The sequence below is a fragment of the Bos grunniens genome, chromosome 4, assembly GCF_055505025.1.
Source record: "Bos grunniens cultivar Pamir isolate PY7600 chromosome 4, Bosgru_T2T1.0, whole genome shotgun sequence".
NCBI lineage: Eukaryota > Metazoa > Chordata > Mammalia > Artiodactyla > Bovidae > Bos > Bos grunniens.
This window is the reverse complement of record NC_141168.1, coordinates 76,957,641-76,977,693: the sequence shown is the minus strand read 5'-3', so window position 1 is coordinate 76,977,693 and position 20,053 is coordinate 76,957,641. Positions and strand designations below refer to the sequence as shown.

The window sequence follows — 20,053 nt, the reverse complement described above, 5'->3', positions numbered from 1 at the left end:
CTGATCTTAAGACAGTAATTCTCAAGGTGGTGAGGAGTGATAAGTGGAACAAAATTTCAAAATCACTTATGGAATACTTTTTTCAGAATATGCATGTACCACATCCAAGATACACAGTCTACTCCCCAGGAAGTAAGCACCGTGGGGAGCCAGAGATATCAATAAGCATTTGTGGTATCTCTCTTATAAGGTTGGTAGAAAAACGGTTGAGAATTAGTGTTCTAAGTGATACAGTATAAAGAGATGCAAGTCATATTGCTCTATCTGTAAGTGTGAAGGGAGACTCATTAAGAGACCCAATTCTAAGCTCAAAGAAAGTTGGAAAGTGCACTTGAATGAAGAGTCCCTGATTAAGGCCTATGAACATTTGTACCAGTCAGAGAACAGAAATATTACAATGCTTACCCATGTTATTGTTGGCCATGATCTCTCTAGTTGAAATTATGTGTAAAATCACTTGGTTAAAAACACAATCCTCCTGATAATGAATTTTAATACCCCAGGCTACAGCCAGTTTTCTGTATTTAAATACAAACAAACAAGCAAGCAAACATTAATGATGTCATAGCATTTTGGTAATGAAAAGCCTGTGCGCTAATTCTTCTTTCATATTCTGAGAAACATAACGCAAAATCTGAAATGTTGGAAAGGTTTTAAAAATATATTCCCACTCCCCTCAAATCTAACAGTTACACCTAAAGTTTATGCTACAGTAAATATAAAATTACCATAGAAATGTGCATGACTTGAAAATCTGAAAAAACAAACAAAAAAAACCAAACCCACTCCAGGTTTAACACTGTCAGTCATAGAACGTTTATTTTAAACTTGCCATTCAAACTTTCAAATACGATACATGTGGCAAAGAAACAACAGTTAACACACAACATCTGCCACAATTCTATCTTTGAACTGTCTTTTCTATATTATGTGGTATGTTACAATTTCTTTTAATTTCTTACATTCATTGTATTCTTAAAGGCAGCAATGTCAATTTTTCTGCTTTGAAAAGAGTTCCATTAATGTTCTGAAATTACTTAAAATGACAACTTTGCCCTCTTAGTATTCTACCGCTGCCATACTAGTGACATAATTCAACATATTATTAATACAATGTTGAGAGGTACACTGTACTTAATAAATCAACTCCCAACTCCAAGTTGAAATGAACTTCAATCAAAAAGCAAGCATTTTCCTAAATCAGTTTACTCAGCTACTTTTCTCAAAAATATTTCCATTCTGAAATAAGATTTTTTTTGTGAGATACAATAGTTTCATTTTTATTCCTAACAGAACTCATGCTGTACTTTTTTTTCTCAAAATATATTCAATATATTCTGTGCAAAATGTTAAGTTCTGTATAGGTATGTACCTTATCTTGAAAAACTTTATAAAATATAATTCCTAAAAACAACCTCAACATTAGACAATAGAGGAAGAATAAACATATCAGACAAAGCCTAATTTTTCACAGGAGAAAATAAGTATGTTCTTAAAGCTCCAGTAATACATTCCTTGAAAAAACTCAGAATGCACTTTGGTCATTATTAAACATATTAGAACATAGGCAAATAAAACAAAATGTTTTTGTTTTCTATAGAAAGAAAATATACTATACAATGAGGCTGATTTGAGGCTGATCAAAAGGAATGGTGAGAGCAAAGTGATATTATGATATGGCTCTGTTCTCCACACATTCCTGATCTTAAGATTATGATTTGGGGATTAAAACTGCACCAGTCAAATAAATCATTTACAATTAATTATTTTAAATTCTCTAAAACATGGTAAAAAAAAGGTGAGGATATTCAACATGATACAACTTGCACCAAGAAAATTCTAGATTGTTTCAAATAAAGTCTTTTAAAAACTAGACACCCAGTTTAAAAAAAAAAAAAGTTTGCTAAAACATTTAATATTTCATGTAACTCCTAAAATTTGATTGTACAAATATAACAACTTAAAATCAAGGCCCAATGTAAGAGACCATCATATTTGCCCTATTTACCTAACATGCCAACAGATAAGTTCTCATTTGGACACTTGGCAAATTATTTGGAGGGGAGGGAGGGGGTTACTTTCTAGGTTAAAAGCATCTAAAATAGCCCTTATGTAACTGCGAGTTGAGGAGGGAGATATACTAGATAGCAGAATTTGCAAGCTATCGCTATTTTTCCTGAAAACTCATATATAGTTTTACAGCTAGCAATCAGGAATATCTGATTGGTTCTCAATGTTATTCTTGAGTTGTTCATTTGAGTGTGGTATGAATAGCATACACTATAGTGTACCATGGGGAGAAAATTATTTTACTTGAGTAAACATAACATACTTGAGTAATATCAATAGGCACTTCACTTGTGAGATGAGTATATACCTCACTCAAAAGGATACCATATCATGCCCTAGTACACTATAACATACCCCATATAAAGACACACATTAAAAGTAACAATTTTAAAAAGTGCACATTTTGAGCATGCACAGTTGGAGCTGTGCAAACAGCCCAGTGTTTCAAATAAATACAATTATTACTAATTTTTATCAAAATATCTTACAGTATGGTAACCATTTACAATTATTGCTCTATTAAGAGTTTTATCATCAAAGAGCACTTGTTGACCTGTTGTGTAATACCATAGATATTAATACTGAAGGGTGCTTAAACTGCAGCTTTATCAGTTTAGATCCTGGCATTGTTCCAAAATAACTCAAAAGAAACCCGGACTGGATCTTGATTTACTAAAGAAAAACGTTTTATGTGTTTAGTTGAGTCTAATGCAAGATTACAAAGTTAAAGAAATTTACTTCAAGTAAGGCAAGTCACGGCACTGATGGAGAAACAGTGTTTAGCAATGGCTTCTATTCTCACAATTTGTTGTCATTTTTTATGAGCAATTACCAGGATCTCAAGTATGTGGACATCAGTTTCATCACCCTTTCAACAACTAAGTATATCAATGCTAAAAATAAAATATAAAGACTAAAATAAATGTAAAAAACAGTGAACAAGTGAAATAAATATAAGAATTGCACACGACAGTCTGATGTAAACACTTCAATTTCTCAGCTGAGATTCCTGAAGCAAAGAGTCAGTGACTGCTTTCAGGCAGCTTAGTTGGTACTCTTATTCTGGAAAAGAGGCTACATCTTCTTTTCTCTGAATTGTCATGATTTAATCTTCCAGAGCTAGTGAAAAAATAATATAAGTAGGGACCATTAGAGCCAGTTTTGATATTGCTACTTATTAAGTTACATCACATGATATTTTTTTAATCTAAATTTCATTCATAAACAACTGAAGGTTCTACTATTTTAAATTCTTTTATTCTTTTATTTTTAAGAATTCACCTCAAACAAATAAAAAAGTGAGACTCCAATTTCTCTTGCTTTCTCTAACTGGAAAGTGACAATACACATCTACTACCGGTTAATATAAACATTCTACATCTTATTCGCTAGCAGCTTTGCACATGTTGGAGGATGCATATATTGCTATATAGATGAATAATATAGTTTTTGGCCAAAGCCAGTAATAGGGCTCTTTTTTAAAAAATCATCTAAATTAGAATGATCTTATATATGAGTAAAAATAAATACTTCCACTTATCCTATCCAAGAGTACCATTTGTAACAAATACTGTTCTGAATAAGAAGGTCCATCAGCATTATAAGCCAAGAATATTTATCATTCTTTGAAATTAATGTTATCTTCATTAATTGTATATAATATAATCAAAATGACTCCATTACTATACATGTGAGATCTCAAGAGTGTTAGGGTGAAATAAATGTCACGAATATGTAATAGGGTACTAAGAAACTTAAAAATACCTGCAAGCCCTTACCTTTAAATTAAATCCAAGCAAGTCACTGATAACACCAGAAACAGCTGACAGGATGACAACCTGGGTGATGTTATAAAGCAGTGGATTCATTGTAAGTCCATATAGTCTAAAGGGACTGTCCAATTCCTAGTAGAAGAGGAAAAAACCATGAACCCAGATTCATTGAGAATTATTAAACTAATTCAGGGCAATATGCAAAGAGAATTTTTACAACCACTGTTTCAAAAGATAGTTACAAATCATGATAGTCTTAGAATAAACTTGGTTAAACCTGAAGTAAGTAAATATACTTTTAGGTATTCTTAGGAGAAAGTGCGGAGAAGGCAATGGCACCCCACTCCAGTACTCTTGCCTGGAGAATCCCATGGATGGAGGAGCCTGGTAGGCTGCAGTCCATGGGGTCTCAAAGAGTCGGACACGACTGAGCGACTTCACTTTCACTTTTCACTTTCATGCATTGGAGAAGGAAATGGCAACCCACTCCAGTGTTCTTGCCTGGAGAATCCCAGGGATGGGGGAGCCTGGTGGGCTGCCGTCTATGGGGTCACACAGAGTCGGACAAGACTGAAGTGACTTAGCAGCAGGAGAAAGTGACTTTCATTTAAAAGAAATCTATAACCTAAATTTGTAACTCCAATTTCTGTCCCAAATGAATGACTAATAAACTATTGGTCTGGTAGCTACAAGGTTAAAGAATACTTTTCACTATAACAATAGAAATTGAAAGAGAAAGAGAATAATATATTTTTGCATAAGAATTAGAAATTTAGTTAGCCAAATTTTCTGTCTATACACAGACACACACACACATACATACATATATGCATATATATATGTGTGTGTGCGTGTATATATATATATAATCCCCCTTTGAGATAATTTTCAAATGCATAGATTCATTAATTGATAGACTGACTCAAACATTTAAGTAAAGTTCTATATATGCTAGGCACCATGGCAGACTCTGGAGAAGTTAAGATTCAGTCCCCATGCTGAAGGACCCTGCAGTCTAATATACAAGCAAAGATATAATTCAACTATGAGTACCACAAAAGAAATATGTATAAATGGCAGAGAGCCAGAGTAGAAGGTGCTCCTGCAACTTGGTTCATGGGAGGAGAGAAGGTATTCCCCAAGACACAAGAACATGGCACCTTTGAATTGCTATAGGTTGTATGAGGCAAGTATAAATTTTATAAAACTGGCTACTTAGGTAAGGGTCATTCTTTAGGCAAAGTGTGACAGGAGATTGGCATGAATGGAATTTAATTTGGGGCGCAGTATATCAGATGTGCATGTGAGAACTACAGATTAGAGAGCAGCAAGACCAGAAAGAAGAAGCCCTCAGAGTTCAGTTTATCAGAAGCTCAACTGAAAATGATGCGGGTCTGACTTAGAGCAGTATTGGTAGGAAAAAGAGGATGAACTGGACAATATTTGAGAGGGTGAGTCAATGGGCCCAAGAATTTCTTGGCTGTGAAGAAAGAGAAGGAAGGAGCAATCTATATTATGTCACAGGTTCTGAATAGAAGACGATGTTTGATCAAGAAAGATCACACTGAGTGCTTTGTATTATGGTTAACTTTGTATTTCTCTCTATTTTGCAAGTGAAGCTGCTCACATGAAGTCTCAACTTTAGAGCCTCCTCCTAGCTAGCACAGTGCCTACACTCTCAAGATACTCAATATTTGTGTCAAAAACTCACCCAGAGCTTCCCTGGTGGCTCAGAGGTAAAATATCTGTCTGCCAAGGTAGGAGACATGGGTTTGAGCTCTGGTCTGGGAAGATCCCGCATGCTGCAGAGCAACTAAGCTCATTTGCCACATCTAATGAGCCGGTGCTCTAGAGAGCGGGACTGGCAACTACTGAAGCCCATGTGCTCAAGAGCCTATACTCCACAAAAAGAGAAGCCACCGCAAAGAGAAGACTGCTCACCACAACTAGAAAGGAGTCCCTGCTCACTACAACAAGAGAAAAGCCCATGCTGCAACAAAGACCCAGCAGAGCCAAAAATAAATAAATAAAACTGGAAACAACAAAAACAAAATCCACCTAACTCTTCTGACTCCTTTCAGTGCCTAATATACTGTGAGGCACAATCTCGAGTCAGTTAATGCATTTTAGTTAACTGAAGAAGTAACCATGGCATTGAGACACAACTAATTTCCTACTATTCTACGAACACTTTATCAACAACTCTAAAATTTCCATTTAATTTGTTACAGAAACAGAGATTTTAAAAAATAGTTTCCTTTTGAGAAAGAAAGGAATTATTAACACTGCAGTGATAATGATATTTTATTAAATTACCTCCAAAGAGGGAATGCCAGACCACCTGACCTGCCTCTTGAGAAACCTGTATGCAGGTCAGGAAGCAACAGTTAGAACTGGACATGGAACAACAGACTGGTTCCAAAGAGGCAAAGGAGTTCGTCAAGGCCGTATATTGTCACCCTGCATATTTCACTTATATGCAGAGTACATCATGAGAAATGCTGGGCTGGAAGAAGCACAAGCTGGAATCAATATTGCTGGGAGAAATATCAATAACCTCAGATATGCAGATGACACCACCCTTATGGCAGAAAGAGAAGAGGAACTAAAGAGCCTCTTGATGAAAGTGAAAGAGGAGAGTGAGAAAGTTGGCTTAAAGCTCAACATTCAGAAAACGAAGATCATGGCATCCAGTCTCATCACTTCATGGCAAAGAGATGGGAAGACGGTGGAAACAGTGGCTGACTTTATTTTTCTGGGCTTCAAAATCACTGCAGATGGTGATTGCAGCCAGGAAATTAAAAGATGCTTACTCCTTGGAAGGAAAGTTATGACCAACCTAGATAGCATATTCAAAAGCAGAGACATTACTTTGCCAACAAAGGTCCGTCTAGTCAAGGCTATGGTTTTTCCAGTGGTCATGTATGGATGTGAGAGTTGGACTGTGAAGAAAGCTGAGTGCCAAAGAATTGATGCTTTTGAACTGTGGTGTTGGAGAAGACTCTTGAGAGTCCCTTGGACTGCAAGGAGATCCAATCAGTCCATCCTAAAGGAGATCAGTCCTGGGTGTTCATTGGAAGGACTGATGTTGAAACTGAAACTCCAATACTTTGGCCACCTGATGCCAAGAATTGACTCATTGGAAAAGACCCTGATGCTAGGAGAGATTGAGGGCAGGAGAAGGGGACGACAGAATGAGATGGTTGGATGGCATCACCGACTCAAGAGACATAGGTTTGGGTGGACTCCAGGAATTGGTGATGGACAGGGAGGCCTGGCGTGCTGTGATTCATGGAGTCGCAAAGAGTCGGACACTGAACTGAAATGAACTGAAAGAGTTACTATTATGAGATGAGATATACTGAAATTATATTATTTTTTATTGCTACCCAAAAAAGTTTTGAAAATTCACTTATTGGTGATATATAATTATTACAGTGATAATGTATTACTACTTTTTAAACCAACTCAGGTCAAGTAAACAGAAGACTGCTTTGAGAAATACAAAATGAAAAAAAAATAGCGAATTAACATCAAATCTTCTTTTTTATAATCTATTTTAAGTTCTAGGATGCAAAAATTTCTAAGGATGCCAACTTCTACAATATTCTGAACATTATTAAGAGTCTTAAAATTTCAAAACTGAATAAAATTTCAAAATGAAATAATCTGAATTACTTTGATTAGTTTTTCAATGAGAAAATGTAAACTGCATGAATGTGCTCAAAAATAATTTGGAAAACATTTTCGATAATCCTGAAAAACAAACACAAAGTAGGATCTACAAGCAAAAAAGTAAGAAAAGTTAGAACAGCATTTTCTTCATGATGTCCATTTTCATTTTCACTCTTACCTTTAGCAATTTAGTAGCCAGTTTTAAAACATTGTTCACTAGTGTCAATTCCTCCTTTTTGTTAGGTTTCTTTTCCATTTTCAAGTAGAGGTTTATCTTTTATTAAAAAAGAATTAACAATTAAATATACTTAAAATTATAATACTCATTTTAAGATGAACTGAAAAACATTTACTAAAATATTAGCAGTAGTTCTCTATTATTAAGAGTATAGGTGATATTAATATTCTTCTTCACACTTCACTATATTCCTAACTTCTTACAGCAAATAGTTTATACGAAAATGATATTTAACTTTTCAAATGTAACTAAAAGCTGAAAGAAGGAAAACTGGATTTCATTATTAAAAATGTGCAACACTTTAGTCCCAGATCCAAATCAACACGGAAAATAAACAATAACTAGAGTAAAGTAAATCAGTTGGTTTGTTTCCTACTTTCCCCTTTCCCTCTAACTGACTTGGTTTGACAGGGTTACCAATTTCTAAAAACCAAACTATTCCTGACAAAAATACTCAACAAGTTCACTAGAAATAAGTTTGTTTAAATAATTCCTATGAAATAAGGAAAATGTTTTTTTTTAATTCATACAAAATAAAGTTAAGCATCAAAATTATTAGGCTTTACACTTTCTATTGAATAAAAGTTTATGCCTTTCAAATATGGCTCTGCTACACTCCAATGCAAACATATCCCAACAACAGTTTAAAGTCCATCATTTCTACAAAAGGTTATTTCCTGCTTATCTAATGAAAATGGGACAGAGAAACAATAGCTTAGACTTGAAATCTGTATCAAGGCAGAACACTGAAGAAAGTTTTGTACTCTACCAAATTTCAAGTTTTGCTCTGCAACATAAATGGTCTTAACAGAGGTTCCTGAAAAATTCTGAAGTAAATGAAAACTTTTAATTTTAACATGTAGGTATCAGACATTAATTTATAACATAATAAACATGAATTCTCACCTGTTCAGTAAGTAATATTGAGGTATTGCTATATTTTTTACTTGTTTCTGATCCAAGGGTAACAAATCTTAGGAGAAAAAGTGTTAACGAGATGCACCAGATTACCAGTTCCCAATTGTAGTGACAATCAAGGAAGATCTCATGTACATGAAGCAACTAAAAATGTAAGGAAAAGGCAATATGAAGAAGAATGTCATTCATTAAAAGAAAGCAAAATTTTACTTCATACAGATATATCATGGATATAGTGTTACATTTTTCAAACATCTGACATTTCTTAGGAAATACTGCAAGCACATGAAAGGTACTGAGTATGATGTAATCAAAACCCATATATTTACTTTCACTAAATCTTAATATCTTGCAATTTTTTTTTTGATTTTCAAAAACATAAGAGTAAAGATTCAAAGGAAGCCCCTTTAAACTGTTCTTTTCATCATTCCCCTTCTTCCCCACCCCTCTGTAAGGGTAATGACTTTTACATTTACCTCTTCCACTCAGCTTTTATAGTTTAGCTAAGTATTTATGCTTATACTATGTTATATTATGAGATCCAACCAGTCCATTCTGAAGGAGATCAGCCCTGGGATTTCTTTGGAAGGAATGATGCTAAAGCTGAAACTCCAGTACTTTGGTCACCTCATGCGAAGGGTTGACTCATTGGAAAAGACTGATGCTGGGAGGGATTGGGGGCAGGAGGAGAAGGGGACGACAGAGGATGAGATGGCTGGATGGCATCACTGACTCGAGAGACCTGAGTCTGAGTGAACTCCGGGAGTTGGTGATGGACAGGGAGGCCTGGCGTGCTGTGATTCATGGGGTCGCAAAGAGTCGGACACGATTGAGCGACTGAACTGAAGTGATATTAGAATTTGTATAAATGCTATCACATTGACCTTATCATTCTTCAATCTGCTTTTTAATCTACGGGATTTTGTTTTCGAAGTTTATCCATGATTCATTAAGCTTAAATTCATTCATTCTAACTACTGCAAGGTATTACAGTAAAAGAATCAACCACAGTGGATTTGCCTACACCACCAATTAATAATATTCACTGGGCTGCCAATTTCCTCATTGCAAACTATGTTGCATTAAATATTCTCTTCTGCCTCTCCTGGTCTTCTTGTGCACATGTAAGACCTTCTTGAGGAGTTAATATCTAGGCGTAAAACTGCTAAAGCCTTGGATAGTCACACATTCAGTGTTAGCAAATATTACAAATTTGTCTCTGAAAACAGTTGTGCCAATTTATACTCTCAGCAGTGGATCAGTTTCCTTTGCCTTCATATCTGTCCAAACTGGGTATTATTTAACTTTTTAACACCTGCCATTCTAATGGGTGTGAATTGTTCTTTTACTCTTTTCCTTTTACTTTTCCACATTACTTAGGGAGGATGAGTATGTTTCATATACTTACTGGTCACTGGGTTTCCTCTTAAGTTATCTTTTTAAATTTTGTATCTAACTTTTTCTATTAGGTTGTCTGTTTTTATTGATTTGTTGCATATTGTGAATAACAAAGCTATTTAAACGATGTATTTTGCCAGTATTTTTTCAGACTCTCTTTTGTCATTTATGGTGCTTCTTTAATACTTAACAATTTTTAGGGAGAGGCAGGAGAGAAGAATATATGAGAGACTGAATGTATCAGGTAAAAGTCTAAAATATTTAGTCTGGACCTTTATAGAAAAAGTTTGCTGATTTCTGACTTACAGAAACAAAACTGATTCTTTTATATTGAGGTTGTATCCATTTTTATTGATCTTGCACTTCTAAAAAAAAGTGTCATGTTTTTAATAATTTGTCTGGAAAGTTACTAGAATATTGTACATACACATCCATACAGTCTTATGTTCTTTTTTCTTTTCCAATCTTTATACAATTTCTTTCTTTTCCCTATCTTCACTGGTTAGTACCTTTCTTAACTAGAAGTGATAAAGAGGGCACCCATCTCATTTCTGATTTTAAAGTATCTCAAAGATAATAAATATCATATGTACAATGTTTGCTCCAGTTTTTGAAATATTTTTTATTTATCAAATTAAGAACAGTACTTTTCAGTAACTGTATTGTGAATCTCCCATCGAAATTTACCAATTTGTTTTCTATATCTATTGAGAGGATCAGATAATTTCTCCTTTAATCAACTAAAGGAGTTTAAACTAGATAACTGGATTTTCTAAAGTCAAAAACCTTTGCATCCAAGGGATCGGCTGTCTAGGTCATGGCATGTTTACTGTTATTAACTGCTGGCTTCATCTTCTGAGTATTTCTGCATCTAAGCTGGTTCACTGCTTCCTGTGTCCATACTGTCTCTCTGGTTTGGTAACAAAGTTACATGAAGTACATAAAATGAATTGGAGGAATATTCCCTTTTTCTACTCCCTAGATCTTTTGTGTAGGATTAGGATTACTTGTTTATTAAAACATTTGGCAAAACTAATCTGTAAAAATCACATGGGTCTTGGGGATTTTTGTTGGTAGCAGATTTTCAAACTACTGAATCAATACTGCTGTACGGCTACAGGGTCTTCTCAGCTCTTCAGTTACTTTTTGAGTCAGTTTTAATTAATATTTCTACAAAACTGTCCACAGAAGCTTTTAACTTTAATGACATTAATATATACTACTATTCTTTTTTAAAAAAATTCTCAACTATTTCAGTTTAATACTGTGAGTTTTCTTTTTAAACACTGCTATCTATAAGTATGTTTTGAAATTTCCAAATGCATGGTTTTCTTTTTGCTGTCATTGTTTTCTACTTTAACTGTATATAACCAGAGGTCTGTATGGTATCAGTTGAGAATCATTTTGTCACCTAGTACATGGGAAAGTTTAATAAACTGTTCTGTGTCTGAAAAGAGTATGTATTGCCCAATTTCAGAATAAAATTTTCACTGTCTTGTTTAGATACATGTCTTCATATTTTTGTCTGCTTCATCAATAATGAAAGAAATGTGTTCAAAGCTCCCAATGTGGCATTTTGTCAATTCCTCACTACAGTGCTATTATTTAGGCTGTATATAGATAAGACTGAAGTTATGTGACAACACATATACAATTCTAGAATTGTTAGATCTTCCTGACTAACAACTCTTCAAACTTTTTGTCAGGTTTCTCTCTATCCCAGTAACACGTCTTAGATCACAGTCTATTTCATCTGCTATTAATGTTACTTCACCAGCTTTCTCTTGGCTAGTATTTATCTGCAATGTATTTTTCTATCTTTTTACATTTAAAACTTGACAATGTTATTATGTTCCATGTGTCTTTTGTTGACAGAAATAGATTTTATGTTCATTAGAGACAAAAATATTGCAGGATGTACTTCAGGAAAATGGAAATAAAACCTTGAAGAAAAGACTGAAATGCAACAAGCAATTGTGAGTAAAGAAACCAGTCTTCTTCCTTTTGATTGTGTTAGATTTTTGTTTTTGGTGTGCTGCAGTATCTCTATAATGTATCCAAGTGTCAATTTGTTTTTATTGTGGCTTCTTCTTCTTCTTGTCCTTCCCTAAACCTGAAAATTAATGTCTTCTACTAATTCAGAAAAACTCTTATGTCATCATCTCTCCAAATATTGTTCTCTCTCTTCTTTCAATATGAAATTCCTATTAGATATATGTTGGATCTCCTTTTCATATTTCCATCTCTTCATCTCTGTTCTATATTCTGGGTAATTTCTTCCATCTCCCAGCTCACCAATTATCTTTGTCTCCAATTTGCTGTTTCTTCTGTTTGTTGTGTTTTTTATGTCAGTGACTTTTTTTTTTAAACTTCTGTGAAGCAATGCTTGGGTATTTTTCAAATCTATCTGCTCTTTTTTAAATAGTGTTATCTACATCTTCAGTCATTTTAAACAAGCTTATAGTTTCTATCTGATCAGATCTGAAGTTGCTGGAGATGTATTCCTGCTGTGTGTTAATTTGTTGACTCGCTCATGTTAGAAAGTTTTTTCAAGTGTTCTGAGACCTGAAGGGGCTTTAACTGTGCAAATTCTGTGAGGATTAGGGTGGATGTTATATCCCCAAGAACAGTCTTGGTTTAGCTTCTTTCAGGTATCCAGGAGTCTAGGATCTTGTTATATTAACTTCTTGACACAGCGGCTACAAGACAAGATCTGTAATGTACACTTGAACCCTGAATCTGTATTAAAAGCTGACCTACATTTATATATTCTTAGGAGAGACTTTCTCTGCCTCCTTGGCCAGAATCCTGGCAAAACTGACCAAGCTTCCTTATTGTCTTCCTGTGCTGTAGGGCAGACTTTTTCTTATTGCACCTTTTCACTGAGACTGTAGGCCTTTGAGGATTTTGGCCTTGTAGCGTATATATAAGGAGGTACAGCAGATCAAGGCCTCATCTCTCACATACTAACACAAACAAAGCACTTCAACCTAACATTAACACATATACTTAACTGCTCTGTTTTTCACTTTTATCCTCATTTTTGGCCCCTTACTGTGTTATAAACTGAAATATACAAGCAATATGTATATTTATAAAACACCTCACTTATACATATTACGATGCTGGGTATTTTCCCCCCAGTATTGTATGTTTTAAACCAGAAGAATTTTCAGGTAATCTAGCATGTCTTATTACTTGAAACAGAAGTTTAAATTTCATAGCACAGACTATATTCTGAGATACTTTTGTGCTTCCTGACTAATCTTGGTCAATGAGAATTCTTTTTTCAGAGATGAGACAGTTAAGTCACAGTGATAATTCAGGTATAAAATGAAAGTTAATACTAAATGTGAATAAAGCAGAGATCATGGAAAATAGTCTGAAAAATTTCATAACTCTAGACACTCATCAGTTTGTTTTGGAAATAAAGATGAATTGTAGACAAAAACTAATTATTTTATGTTCAATTAATAGACACCTGAAAATAAGTTAGTTATTGTTCATCATGTAAATAAGTAAGATGCATTTACTTACTCTACTGAAAAAAATAAACTGTAAAAATTCAATTTCAAATTACTTATTACTTTATTATTAGAAAGCCTTGGAGGTTGAATATTTATAGATCTGATTATCTAAGTTCTACACAAAATAAGGTAACTCACCTGGGCACAACAGATAAATACAACTGAGATAGTCAACAAGAAAGCAGATGAAACTATGACATCAACTGATCGCTGAGGACCTCGACGCTGGGGGGAAAAAAGTGAAAACACTTTTAAATATATTTACTAATTAGCAGCTAATTCCATGCTTTCAACTAAGGTACTGATCCATCACTGCACATTGACCATAGCTTATGACATTGAAAATATACTTGATTAGTGAGATGAATTTTAATTATAAACTGTTATTATTGCCTGAGGATTTGCAACACCATGAAAAATGGTGAATATATAGCCTAGAATTTGTAGAAGGATAAATCCCAAATATTCCATTTTGTCAAACACTAACCATTTATTGAACAGGTTTTTTGAACACCTGCTCAGAATGAGGGACAGTGGTAGGTGCTGGAAATACAGTAGAGAACAAAACAGACAAGGAGTCAAACATCAAGCTCATAGAGACAGATATACGTGCAAGTTGTGATGAGAGCTATGAAAGAAAGGTATAGAATGCTTTCAGAACATTGGTGACAAGTTTGGTACAAATAGCATTTCCTTACAGAGATCTTCCCAGGCCCATACTTCTAACTCTCAGAAAGATTGTGTAGGCCTGGGAAGATCTCTCCAAGGAAGTGATATTTACCCCAAAGTAGGGTGCAGTAGCATGATGGCACACGGCAGTTATTGGTATTGTTATTGGTAGAAGGAAAAGCAAGTGCAAGAGTGTAAAACAGAAAAGATCACAGTACATTCAAAGCATTGAAGCAGTGTAGTCTGGCTGGAATGCAGGGAGGAAAGTATTTCAAAATGAGACAAGCGGGACAGGCTATCTGCAGGAGCTGAGTCATGAAGGGCATTAAAAGCCCTATTAAGATTTGGTTCTACATCCTAAGATCAATGGAGAATTTTCAGAAAATTTTAAGAATATGGTCAGATCTACATTTTTAAGACACCTCTGGCAGCAAACTGAGGAAAATATTAAAAGGAGGAAACAGGAATGCTGAGAGGCCATATAAGACAAAACTGCAGTAATCCAATACAGGAGATAATTGGTGGCTGCAATTAGGGTGGGGAAATAAAAACAGAGAGAGAGAAGTAAATGGATTTGAGATACATTTTGGAAACAGAAAGGGTGGGAATTGGTGATAAACTGAATGTTGGAAATGCAAAAGAGGAAGTCAGTACTCAGGATAATTCCTAGACCTGGGGTTACATGTTTCCCTCACTGAAGAATGAGCTCCTAATGGCAGGGAGTTCCATCTCATCAATAGTGAATGGCACATGGTTAACATTAAATGAATGTTTATTGACTAAAATAATCAATGCATAAAAGAATGCAATACCTGCTCAGGGATGATAAGGAGAGCAAATTTTAGGTGTCTTCTCACTAAGACAGGTAACAAGGATCACATCCATCCTTCCAGCGGTGTCACAGTGAGAAAAAACAATCTACACTGATCTGTGGCATTGCCCAGTGAAGACTAACTTAGCTGAGTTTAACAAGTTAAATAAACAGCATAATGAATTTTTTTAAACAGAAGTGTAGACAAATAATGCAAAATTTTTCTACTTTTTCCTTGTTACCTCAAAATAAAAGTCATTAAAGATCTAAGCATGTCAGAGGATAGTTGGCCTTTAGGTCAATTTTATTAAGCTATGATTACTCCATACACAATGAGTATGCAATAAAGTAATAATCCTCAGAAAAAATGTTTTCCTAAAACTAATTCAGATGTTTCCCATTTCCCTCCTGAGCTTCTATATCTTAATTCCATAATTGGGAAAGTTACTTTAAAAGATTAAAGGAAAAGAATGGCATGAAAAGGATGGCTTAGAATTGGAAGCTAAAGTTTTCAAATAGTAATAGGTCACCTCAGTGAGGCAGCTCATTTTGACAAGATTTTTTTTTTAATTTCCTTTTTTAAGCAGTGGGCTCCCTCTGCTGGCTTGTGATATAATCATTCTACTGTAGAAACAAAATCTTTAATCTAGCTTTTGAATGAGTAGTAGTAGTTGGTGAGATTTATGAACAAAGATAAATTTTGGACAATCTGATCTTGAATCATCTATCTAAAATGCATTTTAGCCTTCTGGACTTCAGATCTTTTACTGTAAAGAACCAGTTAAACATTCTGAATTTCTGCATATGGATCAAAATGAACACTAGATGTGGCCACATAGCACCATGTGAATACAAATCTGACTATAAATCTAGACATACATACATACTGACAAAGAACTGGAACTATGAGAGGGAGCCAGCACGTTAAGAGTACTTTTATCACTACCATTCTACCTTAAGATAGGATCGGAGAGAGAGCCACATTTTTATATTCTGTACTTTCTTCAATCGGAAATGGGGAACCTCAGATTTTCGAGCCCTCCTTGCCGATGTTAAATGTCCAAAGAGTTTTGCAAAAAGTAATCGCTAAAAAAGATTAAAATAAAAATTAATTTTCAAGTAGATTACCACATAAAAATAAAAATTAACAAAATAGAAGTTATTAAGATTTGGTTAACTATTATAAAAACAAAATGGGGAAATAATTAGCATGTCAAAATGATTTAATGAAACACTAAAATACTTCAGGAATACCATGAATATTATGAAAAGGATAAAATTCTCTATAGAGATGTCCATATTATACTCACCTGTTTATAAGTTCTTTCTGCTACACAGAGCAAAAAAAAGAAAATCCACACAAGAGACACACGAACCACAAAACTTATTATAACCATAGAAAGAACTATAACATCTTCATTAGAACCAAATGCAATCACATAAAGTTCTGAAGCAGAATGTGCTGTGAGTTGATCCAAGTCGGTAGCTTGGGAGAGTCGGAAAACAAATGGAGTTAAACCCAGGATTAGAGAGATTGCATTTCCAAAAATCTGGTAGCCTATCCCTGGTATATGGCTGTTTACCTTTAGAGAGAGAGAGAGAGAAAAAAACACACACACAAATTTTATCTACAGTAAAATTAATTCCTAATGAAGCATTATTTTATTTACAGCAATATGAAATTACTGTTAAAATATATCAGTTTTAATACCTGAATAATGCAATTTAAATTTACTCAAAGTTTTGAGAACCTATTACACATAAAATGTAAGTCAATATTTCTCAGTTTTTAAAAATAGTTCATTATCAGATCTCTAATTCATTAAGTAGATGCAAAAGGATTTACTTACCTGGTCTTACCTGGATCTTGAAAAAAATATTCTACTTATCTCATTAATTAAAAATTTAGACATATTTACAAATACTAGAATACTGAAAAGAATGAGATCTTGTATCCACTTAAATCCAGTTACAGAAAAAAATCTAGAATTTATACTTTATGTTCTGCTTCAAAGAGTTCACAATACAAATGGATAATCTCCTTAAACTGTAAAACTACTTTCTTTTATGTATATATACATATATGTATATACATATTGTTTTCTGAAACCATTTCAGAAGAGAGAATATGCTAGAGGGGTAAAAATTAAATAAGAGAGAGGGAAAACGGGGCAGGGGAATTATAAGAAAAAAAAGGAATTTCGAAATTAAATAATGGAAAATACAAAATTGGCAGGACTGGGAGGGATTTTAAATATCATCTGCTGCTGCTAAGTCGCATCAGTCGTGTCCCACTCTGTGCGACCCCATAGACGGCAGCCCACCAGGCTCCCCCGTCCCTGGGATTCTTCAGGCAAGAACACTGGAGTGGGCTGCCATTTCCTTCTCCAATGCATGAAAGTGGAAAGTGAAAGTGAAGTCGCTCAGTCATGTCCGACTCTCAGCGACCTCATGGACTGCAGCCTACCAGGCTCCTCTGTCCATGGGATTTCCCAGGCAAGAGTACTGGAGTGGGGTGCCATTGCCTTCTCCAAAATATCATCTAGCTACCTTTTTTATCATCATATTGCATAGTATGTAAAAATTCACAAAAAAGGTACAGAGTATTAACCAGATGCAAGTTTTTGGAGACTCCTTGTTAACAGCTTTTCATAGCTCACATGGAAATATGTAATAGGAAGTAGCTCAGTTTCTGACACCAGTTATTTTAATTCCTGTCCTACATAAAAGTATGCACAGTTCTAGTTAGCAACACACAAGAAATTTAAAATTGCCAAGTTAAATCACGCCTAGCTGTCCATGGGAATTAGGCAAAATTTTAAAAGTAGTAATGATGTAATAAAAGAAATAATACAAACTGAAGTTTAAATCTGTAGGATTTGTATTCCACATCTTCAAGTGACTTAAGATTCTTTTACCATTAGTTGATTTACTCTTGTATATTTAAGAGGCAAGCGTCAGTAGAAATTTTCCAGTGTGAATTCTTCTTAATGTTTTGAGTAGTAATAAATCAATGAAGTGAGGTAAATGATACAGAAAAATGTTTTCATTAACAATTGTATATACCTAGCAGCTCCTAAATTTGATCCACTGAAAGCAAAAAAAAGAATAATATAAAAGAAAATTTTAAACCATCAAGGTCTATTCTTGATCAGAAAATGAAAAGCACCAAAAAATGTTTGGTGACAAACCACTCAAATACAAGAAACTTTTTTTTTTTTCAGGTTGAAGAAATGAGGTGAGTAGGTTGTAAATATAACACTTCAGTAATCATTTACTATATTAATAATCACTATCTAAACAAATAAAATTTAAAAACTCACTCTGTTCATTATCATTCCACTGATTTCAAGGACAGACATATCTGCTTTCTTGCAGTCATTGCCTTCCCATACGATAGCACTTATTTTTTCTAATCCTGGGTGGGAACTATGGAGCCAGGGCAAATGACTCTATAAAAAATAACCAGAAATTGGTGAGTATATTAACTGTATTTCAAAATAAAATATATATACACACACACACATACAATTTTATCTATATACACTAAAAAATAGAAACTGGTGAATGCATTTATATTTATAGAACACATATCTATACAAAGCTATCTCATGTACAATTTCAGGGACACTAAAATTCTATCTTAAAATTAGTTAGCATATACTAATTTGTAGCATAAGTAATTAGAGTTATAAAAATGCATTTAAGTTAAGAACTTTCAGAACCTATACTAGGCAACTTATTCAAAAATACTCTAAAATTTGTCAGCAAAGGCACTTAGTTGTCAATCTGTTTACATAACTCCTAATATACTAGTGTTCAAAGACAAATGTGCATCAAATTCATATTACTAATTATTCATATTACTGACTATTCAACTTATGCATGTGTGATACGAAAGACAATGATTACTGAGATTTGAACCTTTCTAAAAGACTAAACAGTGATACAATCTCATTCAGAAAGACACACACTTACCCTTAATACTTGATTTAGTTACTTTTCTGATTTTTTTAAATCTAGCATTTCTCCAAAGGATCCATTTAACTTTTCCCTTCGGAACAAATATTGCAAACTGAAGCACATAGAACTAGAAGTATTCCCCCAAGTAAAATAAAGTATCCCTCACAGTTTCACAGAATAGAAAATGGTAGGAAGAAAAGCTGAAAGCTTTAATACAAACAAAATCATATACTTAAGTGTGTTTGTTTTTTCTGTTTGTTTCAGATCTATAATTAAAAGAATAAAACTTCAAAATAGGATAGTTGAAGGTTAAAGATAGCAACACAATAAAACACTAATCTTTACATTATCAGATATCAGTAGAAATAACACAAAAAGACTGGTCCCTCCCCTCAAAAAAGATTAGTTCCAGAATGAGATACAATTGATATTTCTAATATTATATTATTTCTAAGTTATTTTAATAACATATTTCATTGAAAGAACTTCTAACAATGAACAAAATAATCTACTTTAAAATATTATTTGGCAGATAAAAATGTGAAATATGATAAAAGATATGCTTCTGCAGACTTAAGGAATATATTTTCCTCCGGAGGAAGTTGCACTGATTCATTTCAATAAAAGGTATAAAAAGTAACATAATAATATGCAAGAAAATAAATATGGGAACTTATTATTCTGACCTCATACATTAATTTTCTTTATGTAAAGCTAATATACCACATTTATGTGCACAGAGTAAAAAAAGTGATGAACAATTATACAGGCAAACCATAATGCCAGGAGTCATGTTATTGGCAAAGCCCTTTTATATGTAGTTATTTGGCTACCAAGACGGTTCCTCTGAAAATTTATCTATTGCAAAAACAGAGTATCTTAATATACATTAACCTTCATAGTATATATTTCATTACTGGAGAACCTTAAGAGCTATGTGATACTGACAGGAGTTATTAAATATCCACCTAATTCCTCAAATTGTATAATTTATCCCCAAACAAAACAAATA

At 33.9% G+C, this 20,053-nt stretch overlaps 1 protein-coding gene across 27 annotated transcripts in view; it reads right to left on the bottom strand.

Annotated features, from left to right (window-relative positions):
- Positions 1-792: 792 nt before the first annotated feature.
- PHTF2 (putative homeodomain transcription factor 2) overlaps positions 793-20,053 on the bottom strand; it is a 137,109-nt gene continuing 117,848 nt past the window's right edge. For 26 of the 27 annotated variants that reach the window (XM_086397129.1, XM_086397126.1, XM_086397137.1 and 23 more), the window contains 8 exons: positions 18,402-18,530; positions 16,389-16,661; positions 16,033-16,164; positions 13,737-13,823; positions 8,662-8,817; positions 7,696-7,791; positions 3,849-3,974; positions 793-3,189 (listed from right to left, as the gene is read on the bottom strand). In XM_086397129.1, coding sequence (XP_086253255.1) covers positions 3,169-3,189; positions 3,849-3,974; positions 7,696-7,791; positions 8,662-8,817; positions 13,737-13,823; positions 16,033-16,164; positions 16,389-16,661; positions 18,402-18,530 — 1,020 coding nt within the window. In that variant the 3' untranslated portion in view covers positions 793-3,168. The remainder of the gene's footprint in view (positions 3,190-3,848; positions 3,975-7,695; positions 7,792-8,661; positions 8,818-13,736; positions 13,824-16,032; positions 16,165-16,388; positions 16,662-18,401; positions 18,531-20,053) is intronic. The other variant, XM_086397135.1, reaches the window with a different exon arrangement.